General features: G+C 43.3%; 1 protein-coding gene and 1 long non-coding RNA gene across 22 annotated transcripts in view; one reads left to right on the top strand and one right to left on the bottom strand.

Moving 5' to 3' along the window:
- LOC146490499 (ankyrin-2-like) overlaps nt 1–18,145 on the bottom strand; it is a 147,978-nt gene that overhangs the window by 6,202 nt on the left and 123,631 nt on the right. For 14 of the 21 annotated variants that reach the window (XM_085153126.1, XM_085153127.1, XM_085153129.1 and 11 more), the window contains 6 exons: nt 12,682–17,184; nt 12,160–12,237; nt 11,903–12,034; nt 11,677–11,814; nt 11,255–11,489; nt 10,839–10,899 (listed from right to left, as the gene is read on the bottom strand). In XM_085153126.1, coding sequence (XP_085009252.1) covers nt 10,839–10,899; nt 11,255–11,489; nt 11,677–11,814; nt 11,903–12,034; nt 12,160–12,237; nt 12,682–17,184 — 5,147 coding nt within the window. The other 7 variants (XM_085153115.1, XM_085153118.1, XM_085153133.1 and 4 more) reach the window with 6 other exon arrangements.
- LOC146490502 (uncharacterized) lies at nt 11,035–11,805 on the top strand. The gene is made up of 2 exons (XR_014872723.1): nt 11,035–11,141; nt 11,177–11,805. It is a non-coding gene; the product is annotated as an uncharacterized LOC146490502 (long non-coding RNA).

The raw sequence follows: 18,145 nt of genomic DNA, 5'->3' as shown, positions 1-18,145 counted from the left end.
CTGCAAAAAGTGCAACAAACAACCGTCTGTCATCAGACAAATGAACTGAAGGGAATAATTAGTAGCTCACGACTCATCCCAGCATTAATCCATGTTGTTGTTAGTTCGTCACACAGAGTTACACTTTTTTATGTCCAAGTGACATAAAAGGTTAATCAAAACTAGCTACTCTCGGCTGGATTTCATGCTTTCAGTCTTACCCTTTGAGAGGCTAGCTTGGTCTTTAGATCATCACCACTAACAGGCTGGGTCTTCTTCTGCTTTCCTTCACCATCGTTAACATGTGAGTCTTCCTCACAGATGGTGGTTTGGGAAGTTGAGAAGCTTCCAACCTCGGATCCGGGCTCCATCCATTCTTTATATGACCCAAATTCTGGTTGTAATTCTTTCATTTCTTGCCACTTAGGACGTTCTTCACCAGACTTATCCCCAATTTGAATTACTAACGCTGACATCGCTATTGGGCGTTTGATAAGTAACGATGAAGATGGATCAGAGTCTAATTCCTCCTCTGATTCCGCAGCTTCAGGGCTCAAAGGTCGTGAAATATCATTAATCCAACAATCAACAGGCAAGGCCACAAACTCAGAGTCTGATGCCAAAGAAACCGGAGAAGATGATCTATCTACTGGAGTGGCATTCATAAAATAAGACGACAATATTCTCATAAATTCAGGTACCGGTGAGTCAGGTAACAGTTGTTCAGACTCACCGAGAGACGACACAGATTCAGGTGAGGATGGTCTGTCACTACCAGCAACTTTTGATGATTTGACAATCAACTCGTACTCTGAGTCTGAACTCTGTGATTCAGTTGATGACTCACAAATCGTGCTGTAAGCCTCCAACGACTCTGTAAACTGAGGGATGGGAGAGTCTGGAGACAGCGGCCTGTTCTCATTGAACTCTGGCATTGATTCTGGAGATGAGGCTCTTTTGTCAGCCATGTGTACGGCAGATTCGAATGACACAGGTATGTATTCAGAGGACTCAGAGGATAGTGGCCTGTCTGTCTCGTTTTGATCATCAAACCGTGGAACTTCCACAGATGATGGTCTGAATTCTACAAAGTCAAAGTCTACATTCAGTGGCGTATGATCTGAACCCAACGCTAAAGGTGACGACGATGATGATCTGGGAAACCTTACACACTCTGACAATGCCACAGTAAGTTCTGGTACTGGAGAATCTGGTGAAAGTGGTCTGAACTGACTGACTGATGTCACAGTTCCTGGTGCTCTTACGTCTAACACGACTGCATTGGAGGATTCTGGTGAATCTTCATCCTGTGTTTCTGCCTCAGGCAATTCAAATATAGACTTTCCCTGTCTGTATGGAAGTGCTCGCGAAGAGAAAATGTGTTCAGTCATAGGTGGAAGTGAGTCTGCCTCCTCTGAATGTGGTCGTGTGACCGTCACGTCTTGCTTGTTTATATCTGTTTCACTTCTCTCGTAGTCTATTGTGCTGTCAACAAACTGTGTAAACCTTTCTTTACTATGCAAAGTTTCTCTGGCACACTGAAGATGACTTGCTTGAGAACTTGGACTCCATCGCTCAGCATCATCAGCGAGATTATACTCAGTTACCATCATTAGTGATTCTTTAGGGTCAGGTGGGTCTTTTGATTCCTTTAAAGATGATCTGGATGCAAGTGTTTCCTCCGTATCTAATACTAAAGATTCAGGTGATGTTGTTCTTTCTTCCGTACAGAATGGAGCTGAAGCCTGGGATAAACTGTCAGAATCTGAAAAGTCTAATGGTGACATGTTTCTCACACACGTGAAAGTTTCCACAAAACTCTTTGTGAAGTCGGGCACTGGTGATTCAGATCCCAGGAGTTCGTCAAATGATCTTTCGGACTGCGCTGACAATGCTCTCTTGGTAGTGATGTTTGCATTAAATGGAGAATATGTCCGATCACAGTCCAGATCTGAAAATAATGATGATAATGATTCAGAGGATGAGCTCCCATAAAGTGTTCCTGCTGCTGGAGCCTCAAAAACATTTTGTGCAAACCAAGGGAGAGGTGAGTCTGGAGAAAGCTTCTTGTGTTCATCCAATGACCGAGTAGATTCTGGAGATACTGATCTAATGTTTCCAAGTAGCACTAATGACCCAGGAGACATGGGTCTGTATTCTGGTATAGATTCAACAGAGAGCGGCCTTTCTTCTGTTTCTGATTCTACTGATTCAGGAGAATCTGGTCTGTTCTCAACACAGAAAATTGTGGACATCAAAAAGTCCCTCACAGCGTACTCGACATCGGATTCGATGGATTCAGGAGAGGATGAGCGATACCCAACATTTACAATGACACGTTCTGGCATTCCTGGTGTGTAATCGGGTATTGGCGAGTCTGGTGACTGCACTTGGTACTCATCTCCAGAAGCTACCGAGCCAGGTGAAGAGCATCTCATGTCATGAGCTAGTGAGCTTAAACTTATAAAAATATATTCATCGTCTGAACATGTTGACTCATGAGATGCCGATCTTTGTGCAAAGACATTTTTGGGTACTCTAAACAGTGTTTTCACAAAGTCAGGTACAGGTGAATCAGGCGAAAGTTTATCTGGTGATAGAGATTCAGGAGAAAGTGGTTTACCAAGTGTTGGGAGGTCTGTTTTTAGGTCTGAAAGCACTGACTCAGGGTGCATGGACCTTAAAGCACTGTGAGACTCACGAGGTAACCGAATGGGTGAGTCAGGTGAAAGGGGTTTAAAATGATCTTCTGACTGAGTTGAATCAGGAGATTCTGCCCTGTCCTCAAACATCTGTAAAATCAGAGGAGCATATTCTGTTTCTGAAGCCACTGATTCAAGTGACGATGACCCGTGAGCTTTGAACTCAACATTCGTTTCTGGCAAACCCCGTCTGAAGTCAGGTACAGGGGAATCAGGAGAAAGACTTGTGTATTTGCTCACAGATGGTAAAGATTCTGGAGATGAATGCTGGCCTTCTGGGACCAGAGAATATAACTTTGTTTCAAAATCAGATAACACAGATTTAGGTGAACAAGACCTGAAGTCTGTATATGATATTGATGATTCTAGATCTGGTCTAAATCCAGGAATTGGTGAGTCTAGTAAAAGTTTAAACTCTGATGCAGCTGATTCAGAAGATTCGGCTCTGTCCTTAAAAAGCCCCGTGGCACACAAATCTCTCTCTGAATCCTCATCTGAATACACTGATATGGGTGATAAGGGCTGGTATTTGACTTCTAACATGGTGGTGTACTGGGGTAGTGGAGAGTCAGGAGACAAACATCTGAGGTCAGACACATCTGATTGGCAGGACTCTGGTCTGTCCTTAACATCAAACATCTGTGAAATCAAAGGAGCATATTCTATTTCTGAAGTTACCGATTCAGGTGATGACGACCTGTGACCACTGGCATCCACACAAGAAAGAGTGGAATTTGGTAAATGACCTGATTTGTTTAGAGAGCCACTTGATTCAGGAGAAGATGATGTGACATTTGCCATTAGTGATACAGGTGAGGAAATTCTATGATCTGATATAGAGTCAAAGGTCAAAGGTTTCTCTTCAGTTTCTGATTCTAATGATTCTACAACAACCGGCCTATCTTCAGTATCAAGTAAGCGGTTAGCTAAAGATGAATACTTAACATCAGACATAACTGTTGATCTAAACTCAACAAATGATGGGTAACGTTCAGCTACTCCTGACATGACCTGAGGTTCAGATGAATCTGGTGATTGAGTTCGACTTTCGTCTCTAGATACGCCTGAATCAGGCGATGGAAGTCGGCGTTCATCTGTCACATCTGAATCGAGTTGAATACATTCTACATTGGTCCCAGTATCATCAACTATTTCAGCTCTGTTTACAAAACCTTCTCCTACATAATGAGGATCATACAGCTGACATATCATCTGGTGTGCCCTAAATGTTTCATCAGCTGCTGACATCTTCTCTTCAAGATTGGAAGCTGATTGAGCTGAGTCTGTTCTCTCATCTGTAAAGACCACTGACGTTGAGAAGCCATATTCAGTATGTGAAAGCAATGACTCTGGTTTGGAGGACCTATATCCAAAGGCAGCTGTGTGCAATTCAGGTACAACAGGTCTGAAGTCTTGTAAGGGTGAATCAGGTAAAAATGGAGCGCTTCCATCTGCAGATATTACAGAAACATGTGATAAAGGCCTCCTTTTGTTGTGGTCTGATCCATCAGTTGACACAGCTGTTTCTGGTAAAGATGAGTGACACTCTGAAATGTTAGAAAAGTAAGGGGAAATCGGAGGAACTGGGGAATCCGAGCAGATGCCTTTCAAAGAATCTGGAGAATCTGTAATTTCCTCCAGCAATAAAGACCTGTTTTCTGAATCAGGTGACAGTGGTCTGTCCTCTGAATTCTCCAGAACATACTCAGTTTTGGTTCCAGCATACTCAAAAAACCCAGTTTTACTTGCCTCTCCGACATAGTGATGATCATGTATTTGAGAACTTAGCTTCCAAAATTCAGCACCATAAACAAGTTTATAGATGGGCACTTTAATCTTCTTTAAGGACTTACCACTACCAGCAGTCTCTGTAAACTCTGTGATTCCTGATTCAGGAGGTTTGGGTGTCTGTTCAGTTATGTCTACACTTGATTGTTGAAGCTCAGAATTTGAACTTAGTGATTTAGAAAGTAGTAATTTATGATCAGTAATTGAAATTGATTCAGTAAGACCTGTTTCAAATGTCGGTATTGGAAAGTAACCACTGTCTTCTCCAGAAATTTCAGAATAAAGAGATGAAGATCGAACTGCAGAGCAAAATGAGAGAGCTGAGTACTCATTCCTTGACGAAAGAGAAACGGGTGATAAGGGTTTTCCAAGAGTAGCTGTAATGGCACATAGCGGCGTGTCTTCATTAACAGAATCTGGAGATGAAGCTCTGTGTTCAGAGAATAATTGTTCCAGAGACACAGACCCGTATTCTAGATCAGAGCAGAGTGAATCAGGTGATGAGGATCTTTTCATTGTAGCCGTAACATAACCTTCTGACAAAGCTACTTTAAACTCTGGGATGGGTGACTCAGATGTAAGAGCCATGTCTTCATCAACAGAATCTGGAGATGAAGCTCTGTTTTCAGAGAATAATGATTCCAGAGACACAGACCCGTATTCTAGATCAGAGCAGAGAGAATCAGGTGATGAGGACCTTTCCATTGTAGCCGTAACATAACCTTCTGACAAAGCTACTTTAAACTCTGGGATGGGTGACTCAGATGTAAGAGCCATGTCTTCATCAACAGAATCTGGAGATGAAGCTCTGTTTTCAGAGAATAATTGTTCCAGAGACACAGACCCGTATTCTAGATCAGAGCAGAGTGAATCAGGTGATGAGGACCTTTCCATTGTAGCCATAACATAACCTTCTGACAAAGCTACTTTAAACTCTGGGATGGGTGACTCAGATGTAAGAGCCATGTCTTCATCAACAGAATCTGGAGATGAAGCTCTGTTTTCAGAGAATAATTGTTCCAGAGACACAGACCCGTATTCTAGATCAGAGCAGAGTGAATCAGGTGATGGGGACCTTTCCATTGTAGCCGTAACATAACCTTCTGACACAGCTAGTTTAAACTCTGGGATGGGTGACTCAGGTGAATGCGGCCTGTCATCATCAACAGAATCTGGAGATGAAGCTCTGTTTTCAGAGAATAATAGTTCCAGAGACACAGACCCGTATTCTAGATCAGAGCAGAGAGAATCAGGTGATGAGGATCTTTCCATTGTAGCTGTAACATAACCTTCTGACACAGCTAGTTTAAACTCTGGGATGGGTGACTCAGAAGTAAGAGCCATGTCTTCATCAACAGAATCTGGAGATGAAGCTCTGTTTTCAGAGAATAATGATTCCAGAGACACAGACCCGTATTCTAGATCAGAGCAGAGTGAATCAGGTGATGAGGATCTTTCCATTGTAGCTGTAACATAACCTTCTGACACAGCTAGTTTAAACTCTGGGATGGGTGACTCAGAAGTAAGAGCCATGTCTTCATCAACAGAATCTGGAGATGAAGCTCTGTTTTCAGAGAATAATGATTCCAGAGACACAGACCCGTATTCTAGATCAGAGCAGAGAGAATCAGGTGATGAGGATCTTTCCATTGTAGCTGTAACATAACCTTCTGACACAGCTAGTTTAAACTCTGGGATGGGTGACTCAGATGTAAGAGCCATGTCTTCATCAACAGAATCTGGAGATGAAGCTCTGTTTTCAGAGAATAATGATTCCAGAGACACAGACCCGTATTCTAGATCAGAGCAGAGAGAATCAGGTGATGAGGATCTTTCCATTGTAGCTGTAACATAACCTTCTGACAAAGCTACTTTAAACTCTGGGATGGGTGACTCAGATGTAAGAGCCATGTCTTCATCAACAGAATCTGGAGATGAAGCTCTGTTTTCAGAGAATAATTGTTCCAGAGACACAGACCCGTATTCTAGATCAGAGCAGAGTGAATCAGGTGATGAGGACCTTTCCATTGTAGCCGTAACATAACCTTCTGACAAAGCTAGTTTAAACTCTGGGATGGGTGACTCAGATGTAAGAGCCATGTCTTCATCAACAGAATCTGGAGATGAAGCTCTGTTTTCAGAGAATAATTGTTCCAGAGACACAGACCCGTATTCTAGATCAGAGCAGAGTGAATCAGGTGATGAGGACCTTTCCATTGTAGCCGTAACATAACCTTCTGACAAAGCTACTTTAAACTCTGGGATGGGTGACTCAGGTGAATGCGGCCTGTCATCATCAACAGAATCTGAAGATGAAGCTCTGGTTTCAGAGAATAATTGTTCCAGAGACACAGACCCGTATTCTAGATCAGAGCAGAGAGAATCAGGTGATGAGGACCTTTCCATTGTAGCCGTAACATAACCTTCTGACAAAGCTAGTTTAAACTCTGGGATGGGTGACTCAGGTGTAAGAGCCATGTCTTCATCAACAGAATCTGGAGATGAAGCTCTGTTTTCAGAGAATAATAGTTCCAGAGACACAGACCCGTATTCTAGATCAGAGCAGAGAGAATCAGGTGATGAGGATCTTTCCATTGTAGCTGTAACATAACCTTCTGACACAGCTAGTTTAAACTCTGGGATGGGTGACTCAGATGTAAGAGCCATGTCTTCATCAACAGAATCTGGAGATGAAGCTCTGTTTTCAGAGAATAATTGTTCCAGAGACACAGACCCGTATTCTAGATCAGAGCAGAGTGAATCAGGTGATGAGGACCTTTCCATTGTAGCCGTAACATAACCTTCTGACAAAGCTACTTTAAACTCTGGGATGGGTGACTCAGATGTAAGAGCCATGTCTTCATCAACAGAATCTGGAGATGAAGCTCTGGTTTCAGAGAATAATTGTTCCAGAGACACAGACCCGTATTCTAGATCAGAGCAGAGTGAATCAGGTGATGGGGACCTTTCCATTGTAGCCGTAACATAACCTTCTGACACAGCTAGTTTAAACTCTGGGATGGGTGACTCAGGTGTAAGAGCCATGTCTTCATCAACAGAATCTGGAGATGAAGCTCTGTTTTCAGAGAATAATGATTCCAGAGACACAGACCCGTATTCTAGATCAGAGCAGAGTGAATCAGGTGATGAGGACCTTTCCATTGTAGCCGTAACATAACCTTCTGACAAAGCTACTTTAAACTCTGGGATGGGTGACTCAGATGTAAGAGCCATGTCTTCATCAACAGAATCTGGAGATGAAGCTCTGTTTTCAGAGAATAATTGTTCCAGAGACACAGACCCGTATTCTAGATCAGAGCAGAGTGAATCAGGTGATGAGGACCTTTCCATTGTAGCTGTAACATAACCTTCTGACAAAGCTACTTTAAACTCTGGGATGGGTGACTCAGATGTAAGAGCCATGTCTTCATCAACAGAATCTGGAGATGAAGCTCTGTTTTCGGAGAATAATGATTCCAGAGACACAGACCCGTATTCTAGATCAGAGCAGAGTGAATCAGGTGATGAGGATCTTTCCATTGTAGCTGTAACATAACCTTCTGACAAAGCTAGTTTAAACTCTGGGATGGGTGACTCAGATGTAAGAGCCATGTCTTCATCAACAGAATCTGGAGATGAAGCTCTGTTTTCAGAGAATAATGATTCCAGAGACACAGACCCGTATTCTAGATCAGAGCAGAGTGAATTAGGTGATGAGGACCTTTCCATTGTAGCCGTAACATAACCTTCTGACAAAGCTACTTTAAACTCTGGGATGGGTGACTCAGATGTAAGAGCCATGTCTTCATCAACAGAATCTGGAGATGAAGCTCTGTTTTCAGAGAATAATTGTTCCAGAGACACAGACCCGTATTCTAGATCAGAGCAGAGTGAATCAGGTGATGAGGACCTTTCCATTGTAGCTGTAACATAACCTTCTGACAAAGCTACTTTAAACTCTGGGATGGGTGACTCAGATGTAAGAGCCATGTCTTCATCAACAGAATCTGGAGATGAAGCTCTGTTTTCAGAGAATAATGATTCCAGAGACACAGACCCGTATTCTAGATCAGAGCAGAGAGAATCCGGTGATGAGGACCTTTCCATTGTAGCTGTAACATAACCTTCTGACAAAGCTACTTTAAACTCTGGGATGGGTGACTCAGATGTAAGAGCCATGTCTTCATCAACAGAATCTGGAGATGAAGCTCTGTTTTCAGAGAATAATGATTCCAGAGACACAGACCCGTATTCTAGATCAGAGCAGAGAGAATCAGGTGATGAGGATCTTTCCATTGTAGCTGTAACATAACCTTCTGACAAAGCTAGTTTAAACTCTGGGATGGGTGACTCAGATGTAAGAGCCATGTCTTCATCAACAGAATCTGGAGATGAAGCTCTGTTTTCAGAGAATAACTGTTCCAGAGACACAGACCCGTATTCTAGATCAGAGCAGAGTGAATCAGGTGATGAGGACCTTTCCATTGTAGCGGTAACATAACCTTCTGACAAAGCTACTTTAAACTCTGGGATGGGTGACTCAGGTGAATGCGGCCTGTCTTCATCAACAGAATCTGGAGATGAAGCTCGGTTTTCAGAGAATAATTGTTCCAGAGACACAGACCCGTATTCTAGATCAGAGCAGAGTGAATCAGGTGATGAGGATCTTTCCATTGTAGTTGTAACAGAACTAGCCTGAAAGATCCTCAGTGAGTGGGAGGAATCCGATCTAAACATGTCTTCAAGCAATACCTCTTCTGGCGCTACTGGTCTACGTTTTGTTTCAGAATGACATGATGGTAAATCAGCAGCTTTATCTTCAACGGGATCTTCTGAATCAGCTAGAGAAGATTGCGGCCTGGTTCTATAAAAGTGGCAGTTTGCCACCCCTACATACTGTGGGTCACAGATTTGAGACACGAGCTTGCAGTGGTCTGCATCAAAAGCTAAACCACAGACTGGTATAGGATGTTGTGTTAAAGATGAAGATTTGTCCTGACGAGGTGAAAATACCAAAAACTCATTCTCTACATCAGCACTTTCATACGCTGCTGTTTCAGGCATTTCAACAGTTCCCTCTTCTACACTAACTGCTGTTTGAATCACCAACAGCTGCTCGTTATCACTAACGGAGCCAAGAGAATCAGGAGATACTGCTCTTTTCTCAAAAAGCAATGGCATAGCCTCATACTCTGTATCTGACAGCATAGATTCTGATGATGATGATGAGTGGTAATTAATGGTAACAGGATAATTCACACATGATATATATTGTGGTATGGGAGAGTCTATGGACAAGTCTTCATTTAATGCCACAGACTCAGGGGAGTACGATCTAATATCTAACATTGCTGAGTCTGGAGACATTGGCCTGTATTCGGTTACCGACTCTGGAGAAAGCGGTCTTTCCTCAGTACCAGAAAGTGAAATGATAACCCAGTTGTCAACATATTCAGATACTAACTCCATTGGTGTTGCTGGTTTGTTCTCATTTTCAGGTACATTCTGTCCGAGCGACAGCATCTTTTCAAAATTATCCTCATCATCAGGATGACCAGCTAAAGGCTGATTTGTATTTTGGGTTTCATTCATGCTACTCATGAATTTCACATCAAGACTGCCTGCATAAGAAGTGTGGTGCACATCACTCTGAACCACAAACTCTGAAATGTCTTTATCAGCCTTTGTTTGCCCGTCACCTGCATGAACCTCATTGTTCCTGACTTCTTGCTTTGTGTAATCAGGGGAGTAAGTTGTAGGTAATAAAGACACATCCTCACTATCTGAATCCACAATCTCAACATCGCATCCATACAGGACCTTATAAAGTCGGCATGAAACGTCATCCATGTGTTTTGGGGCCATTTGTTTTGCTTGGGTGCATTCTGTCATCACATTGAGGGGATAAGAAGGGAGTGCAGTAGTCGGTTGAGTGGGAAGCATTTTTTCACCAGTATGTTGTTGTGTAAGGCGTAGTTCTTCATCACTTTCTGTAAGTTCCATCAACAGTTTCTGAAAGTCTTGCTCCACTTGCTCACACTCGATCAAACTGTCTCCAAAATCAGCCATTGACAACGGTCGACTTTCGCATACACCCGTCTGAGAACTGTCGGATGTCTCTACCCAAGGCAATGGTGACAAATGATGAGCTTTGTCTCCAGAGTGGGGTCTTTGCAGACACTCTAAGCTCCAATCCTCTCCTCCCTCGGCCCCCTCATCCTCAGCAGCCCCTTCATGGTCACATCGTTCAAAAGTGGGGAAGGTGGACGTTGGGGCACATAACTTGGGTGCCCCTTTGTACATAGGGTGTAGCACATGGGATCGGAGGTTATAGGGAGAGGTGCAGTACAATGTGAAGAAAGGACTTACTTGTTTAAAACTGCCAGTGTGTACCAAGTCTGTCATTTCCTCATATGTTCTTTGTGATAAGCTGCAAAGAAAAGAAAATGTAGAAATGCAGTGCTGAGACAAATGACCAAAATAACCCAGCATCGGCCTAATCGCTCATATTACTGTAAAAGAATATATTTCACAAGTTTAAGGAAATTAAACCGACAATATTTAATGCATAGCAGTAAAAACCGAATTAAGTTTGCAAATATGTGTCAAAACAATCACTAAAAGGAGGTAATAAAGGAAGCATCTTAGCAAACCGCTTTTAACCTTAGCGATGTGTTTCTCTCTGTTGATGTGCAGAACAATTGCAGAGCATCTGCACGGCTGTCAATAAACAACTCGATAATGTGGATGGGGTGACATTAAACGAAGCATTCAGAGTAACTCACTGTGTTGTTTCCATCTCTTTTTGCGGCTTGTCTTTGTGGACATTTCTAAGAAGGCCTGCTGCCGTGGAGTCTGTCACCGGTCGTCCTGTTGTCTCGTGAAGTGATGACAAACTGGATGAAAGGTCTTCTGCTGACACTATGGGAACCTGTTGTCCTGAGCGTGGACTCTTTTTTGCAGCCTCTGTACGCTTGCTAATCCTGGGGCTGTCCATGTCTTCATGAAGAGCAGAGAAACCTGATCGGGCACACGGGACAGGAAGCCTTAGAACCTCTCAACATCCAACAGCTCACGGTCATATCACAAGTTTACTAGATTCTAGTAAACGTCTAGTAACTAGAAGACATCACCTAATCTCGTGCATGAAGCTTACAGTTTTCTGTTTTAGTATTGTATACTCAAAGTATTTGGTTAGCTTGTGCACCTTCACTATGGTCCTGTGCTATGGTCCACTCGATTTCTGCATACGTATGTGAGGTTTCTTCTTCAGACGTCCTGCTTTCAATAAGGTGAACGATATCCATTCGATTGATCTTTGTCAGTCTTTTGATAAGTGTTGCTTCTGTTCAAACAGAATCAAAGTTTCACTTTCACAGTAAAAAGCAATAATTCTGAGAAATGTGTACCAACTACAGGAACTAAACACTGACCCGTGGCGAGATTTCCCTCCCTCTCTGTCCAGACTTTCAGAAGAGCATGGCTTTGGTCTTGAAGCGAGTTGGGGTTTCCAGTTCTTATCTCATTGATCCTCTCCTCACTGAAGTCAAGCTCCTGTGCTAACTCTGTTGGCGAGAAGATGATACAGTAACAATCGTGAATATTTGAAGATACATCTGGTGTATCTTGAGGGCCTGCCAACTACGCATTGAGTTTGAGCGCTTCATCGCTGTGATGAGGTGTCACTCACCCGTCCAGCTGAAGCCAAGGTGGTCAGCTATAATGGCCAACCGTTGCTCTTTTCTCTCTGCTTCATCCTGTGGATCTACTGCAAATACCACCAGACAGCCATGAGCGGTCAGAACCGCAATGTGTTCCAAATGTTCACAAAAAGTAAAACACCTTCACTGGCTTTCTTTTGTGTTCGACTAACGATGTCTTTACATAGGATTAATTAAGGATCCAGACCTACAGCCTAGAGCATGATGTGTCATTTCAATCAATTGTTGCCATTACACTTAATTGTTCTGGATATTATTAGTCACATTTTAATCTTTAAAGTTATTTTCACAATAAAGCCTTTAAGTCAATCTTGAGATTTTCAGCACACATACAAGGAAAGTGAGACATCATTACGAACAAAAACACAGCTCAAGCAACATGTTTTTACTTCAAGAAGACATAATCACAAGAGACAGAGAGGCAGCACCTTTAGCTATCGTACTAATGAGGCACAAGAGATAGAGAATAGCCCCTTAAACTGGGGGGATACCTTGACTTTGGACTTTATCGTCTGGGATTCGCTGCATCTGTGTCTCAACAGGTTCGTCCCACAGTGGTCTAATGGGAAAGATGTCTCCTGAGGGAGGGAACTGCATCTCTGGGAAATGTTCTCTTTCTATGACTAAAGGATCAATGAGACTGCTCTCATCATCTGAGACGGTGGCCTCAACCTCTTGCTCTCTGTCTGCCTGTGCCAACCTCGCCACCAGTTTTGCTGCTTCGTCACTTATCTCTTCAAAGAACTCAACGGGCTCTTTATAGGGCTCCCTTTTTTCTTTAGTGGGTGTTGTTGAATGTGACGACTGACCGCTTTTGCCTCGGACTGGCAATCTGGACTGAAAACCCTTAGATTTTGCCGCCTCAGCACTCAAAGGACGACCCTGTTCTTTTTTAGATGACCTGGGAGACTCCCCCTCACAGAAACTCTTGGCTTTGGAAGATGGAGTCTTGGTTTTGACATCCACAGAGGGACCTGCGTCTGTCTCAGATTTTCTCCTTGTATCCTTTTTCACGGGGACCTTAAGTTTTTTGTCTTGGTTATTTTCAGCTCGTTTGACAGCAGAGTCAGGCTTCATCGTGCTAGCTTTAACGGGAATTCTAGATTTAGATTCAGAAGTAGAGATGGCCTCTTTTTTAGGAGTGCTGGAAGGGGAAACTGCATGAGATGGAGAATGGATTGTTGATTTAGCGCGGCCTTGAGAAGAAGTAGGCTTAGCTGGTGCTTTGACTGGAGTCTTTTTAACACTACTGGAAGCGCTTTGTTTGGATTTCCCTGTTGTTTTGGGGGCTTCTATTACTGACTGTGGTTCCTCTGGAGAAGAGTCAGAGGACTCTTCCCCCTGCTCAGAGTAAACTGATCTAGTGATAGTAGTATCTGCTGTCTGTACATTTGTTATCATTTGACCAAGCGAACTCGTGTCTAAATCTAAGGATCTTTCAGTTATCTCTGCTTTCGCCTCTAGAAGTTCTGGGGATGTCTGATCTTTCTTTGTAGGTTTAGCTGAAGCTGAAATGCCCATTTTGGGGATTTTAGATTTGGAGGCATCAGCTTTGCAGCTTGGCTGTTCATTTTCAGGCGAGGACTGAAGCTGTGAACCAGCGGTTTCTTTGGATTGCTCACTGTTATCAGTCTTAACCTCTAGTGTTAAATTGAGACCAACTTCCGGTTCTGTAGCAGATCTTTGACTCTCTTGTCTGGGCTCTTCTAAGATAGGCTCCTCTAAAGGCTGTTCTCCTATCTGGAAAAAGGCAAAGCCAACAGCCTCTTCCTCGTAGCTCCTCTTTGTCATGTCAATAGCACCACTGCGGGTCATCTCAAAGAGCTTCCCTTCCTGGAATAGAAAGGGATTGGGCTCACTGGTGGGAGTGCTCTCTTCTGTTGGTGTCCTACCAGGCGTGGTGTCTGGAGACTGACGGTCAACAACCAGATTCAGTATCTTCTGTTCCTCCTCTTTTACGCGAGCTTCAAACGTGGCATCATCCTCCCGCATTGCAGACCAAGACTCTGTATCTACCCTTGCAGTGACACCTTTGGACTCGGTCCTGGGAGGTGTGTCGTCGTCCTCTGTGTCATCGTAGATACAGACCTCTGGTTTAAACGTTTCCCGTGTCTTACTTGTAACAACAGTTTCACAGAGTCCGGCCTGATCTCCTTTAACTTCATCTGTGACATTACTACATCTCAGCAGACCTGTCTGTGGCTCACTAATCTCTAACTCGTGACCATGCGTACCATCTCCTCTACCTTCCCTTGACTTCCTTAAGCTTTCTTCCTTTTGCTCATCAGTCCTATTTTTAGTATTTGATGTTGATGCCTTTGTGTTGCTATGGTCTTTATGGGCTTTTCGAGATAATGGGCAACTTTCTTCTTTTTTCATTTGGGATTTTGAATGATGCTGGTCTGAGACAGAGTGAGGTCCCTCTGAGGTGACACTGGTTGATGATGTGCTCTTGGCCTCTTTGCTGTGGCATCCATCATTCAAACCTGCTGAAAAAGGAGAGGGAGGTTGTACTTTAATAAGGGGATCAACAAAAAGAGCTAATTTTGAATCCTCTGTGGGCGTACTGAACCCACGTTCACTTTGCGATAGCTTCTCACTTTCACAGCTGTCATCCCCTATTTTGGCATCTTTTCTAGACTTCATTTTGCTCTTCACGTCTTGTTCCATTTCATTAAATGTTTTTATTTTGGCTGCCATCTTAAACATCTCTTCCTCAGGAGTGATCTTTCTCCTAGCTTCGTGGCTGTCTGATGCATTATCTTCCTCTGGGTCTTCAGGGATGACAGCCGGTTTTGATAGAGCAAAGAGGAATGAATGATCAGGGGGTTTGGGGTTTACCTCATAACTTACCTCTTCAGAACTAGGAGTGTCAGGGGAGAGGGGGCTCTTACCAGAACTTGTCATCTGAGACGTCTGCTCACAACTGTCATCATCAGCACTAGCCTCATGGTCTCGAAGAAGCCTACTGGGCACAGTTTCCACGGGGAATTCTGCATCTTTGGGAGGCTCTGGATGGCTATAGGATTTGCTAGGTGGACCTAGTGGGAAGAATGGGCAGCTTTGTAGCTCTACAGGACTGCTCTCTAAGGAGTCATGAGGAGGTGATTCCTTAGTTGGGCTGGGTTCAATAGAGTCTGGGGATTTGTGGGAGGAATTTTCTTCCATGAGAGGACTACCCTCTAACGAGTCTCTGTGGCTTATTGTTAAAGAGTCATCAGCTAACGGACTGAGAGCATCTGCGTCTTGTTTTAAAAGTAAGTCTAAGCTGTCGTGAGGCTGAGACGAGGATCTAGGGGCTGACGACCCAACTAAAGACAATGCTAGCTGATGATCGGGGCTTTCGTCATCGCTAAGAAAAGTTTCTATAGTCTCTGAAATTCTTTTTGTAAGCTTTTGTGGTTTTGACTCACTCCTCTTAACAGATATAGACTCACTTGTAGTGTGGTCATCTGTAGCCTTGCTGGAAGAGACAAGGAGGGTCAATTCTGTAGAGAGTTGGTCACCAGTGGTCCCTATACCAGAATCCCCACACTTCTCTGTGTCTTTACTCTCTTTCTTTACTGTTGTGGCAGCTGGTGCCAAAGTTGTAGAGGTCTGCTTTACAGTTTTGGGAGAAAGACCTAGACTTTCAGGGCTTGTGCCTGGAGTGGCTAGACCCTCATGTTTGTAACTGTCCTCAGAGCTCAAATGAGAGGATCCATTTCCAGAACTTAGGGAGTCTGCCACACCCTCATGTTTAGAGCTGCCAGAGCTATCATCAAGGCCACCGTTTCCAAAGTCTACAGTGTCAGCTAGCTCTGAATCAGCAGAGGGTTTTGTGTCTTTGTCTTGCTGATGGATCAGTTTCTTTTGGGGTTTGGAGTCCAATGACACTTCTCGCTGTTGAGGGACGTGTGAAGCTGCTGCTTTCGTTGTGGATTTTGTGTGGATAGTTTCAGATTTAGTGCTTTTTTCTGATTTGGATGATGTTTTGAGCTGAAATAGCCCCGACTTTCTCTTTGAGGGGTCCTGACCCGTTTGGAAGGCTTGCATCAGCTCTTTAACTGACATGGTCTCTTCAAGTTTTTCAGAATCAGCTTTAGGGGATTTATGCGGGGCCTGCTTTGACTTAGCGGTTTCTTTGGCTTTTGGGGAGGATTTGCTCATAACAGGCAAATGCGTAGGTTTGCTTCCAGTGACCTTTTTGCTCTTTTGCTCTGCCTCCACTTTCTGTTGTAAGGCTTTGACTTTGTCCTTGATTGATCCGATGGGAGTTTCTTCAATCACTGGGGATACAGGGGATGCTGCCTTGGCTGTGGGCACGCTTAGACGACTCCCTGTTTCTGTCGATTCCCCTGCCTTCCCCTGCTCTTTTCCCTTCCGTCTCACTGGCTTTTTAACATCACCAGTGGCGGGTTTGTCATGAACTTTGGTTGGAGTGGTTGGTTTAGTACTTTTGCGTAGCACAACATCAGTGAATCTTTCCTGAAAACTTGTCTCTTTTTTGGCTTTAACTTTAGAGCTTATTGGTACATCCAGCAGGTATTCTTTGAGGTCACCACTGTCCTTGATGGCTTTAGGTCTGGGAGTCCCTCTGTTACCTCTACTTTCCCGTAAGACGAGCTCTTGATTTTCTAAAGCTGCCATCTTTTTGGCTTCTTCTATCTCACTGTCTGAGAGGAGGACCCATTCCTCAGCCATTCTAGCTGCTTTCGCTGCCTCCTCTGCCACCTCACCCTCATACGTTCCACTCCTCAGTATTTCACTGACTTTCTCTAGGTCCTCTTTGACTTTCTCTAAGTCTTTTTCCATTGTTTCTAACGCTTCTCCAGAAACTTCCTCGGTCCCTTTCTCTAGACCACACCCTCCTAAGGAAGGGGATTTCTCAGCGGAGTCTGCAGTCAAGATGACAGTCATTTTGATCAAATCTTGTTTCATCTCTGACACGTCGGACAGAAGATCTGGTTCTCGAATCAGCTCTGATTTCAGGACTGACGTCTCCGTCTCTTCATCTTCCATACGGAAGAAGAACAAGTAAGGAGTAAAGAAAATTAAAAATTTAAATGAAAGGAGACAGACATTGGAGAATGTGGTCAGGACAAGATTGGAGCACACCGCAGGGATCATAGGACAACAAACTGGTTTCTACTGTACACCAGGGAATCAAAGGAATTAGGCTTGTAGTTTCATATGTCTGTGCTGTGGTAAAGCAAATGCTAAACACATACCAATGGGAAAGGATATGAGCAGGAAATAACTTGCTTTTACACTTGCATCCACACTCACAAGACAAAAATACAGATCAAAACTGGAATTGATAAAAAAACTAGCATGTGACGGAGAAACCAACAAAACCAACAAAACCAACAAAACCAAAACAAAACATGTGAAACTGAAACAACATCAAAACATCTCAAGATTGCTCAGATGTATGGGAAACGTCACTAACTATGAAAGAAAGCCAGTGATAATGTAAATGGCGTATGAGGATTCGCCATGTTTAGCTCTATTGCAAAGCTAATATATTTTATTCCAAAGAAAGGAATGAAGGAATTCTATTTCACTCCATTCTGCTTTCGACTAAATCAGCATTTGGAAGACAACCGTGATGAAAACTCACAAAAAAAGGAACAGAAGCAAACAAAATGAACTCTCACTAAGAAGACGTTACGTATAATCACACAGACACACAGCACACACATCCATCTGTAAGTATGGCAAGTTATTTCCATGCAAAGTAAAGGAAAATGACGATGGAGAGGTCAAAGAGTGATGAGAAAGTTGGTACTTGGTTGCTTGTCTTCTTTCAGTAATGTGGTGAGTTCTGGGCCCAGTTTTTAAAATGTCAGTGACATTGATACTCAATAACACGTCCTTTAGAAACGTAACGCTAACAAATATGGGTCGGTTTGTTAAATGTATCTAATTAACATGTTCACATTACCACGAGACAAGCCATGGTGGAGGGGAGAG

Source organism: Neolamprologus multifasciatus, unplaced genomic scaffold, assembly GCF_963576455.1.
Source record: "Neolamprologus multifasciatus unplaced genomic scaffold, fNeoMul1.2 chr03_unloc_1, whole genome shotgun sequence".
NCBI classification, from domain to species: domain Eukaryota; kingdom Metazoa; phylum Chordata; class Actinopteri; order Cichliformes; family Cichlidae; genus Neolamprologus; species Neolamprologus multifasciatus.
Note: the sequence above shows the minus strand (reverse complement) of the source record. Positions and strands in the feature narration are given on the sequence as shown.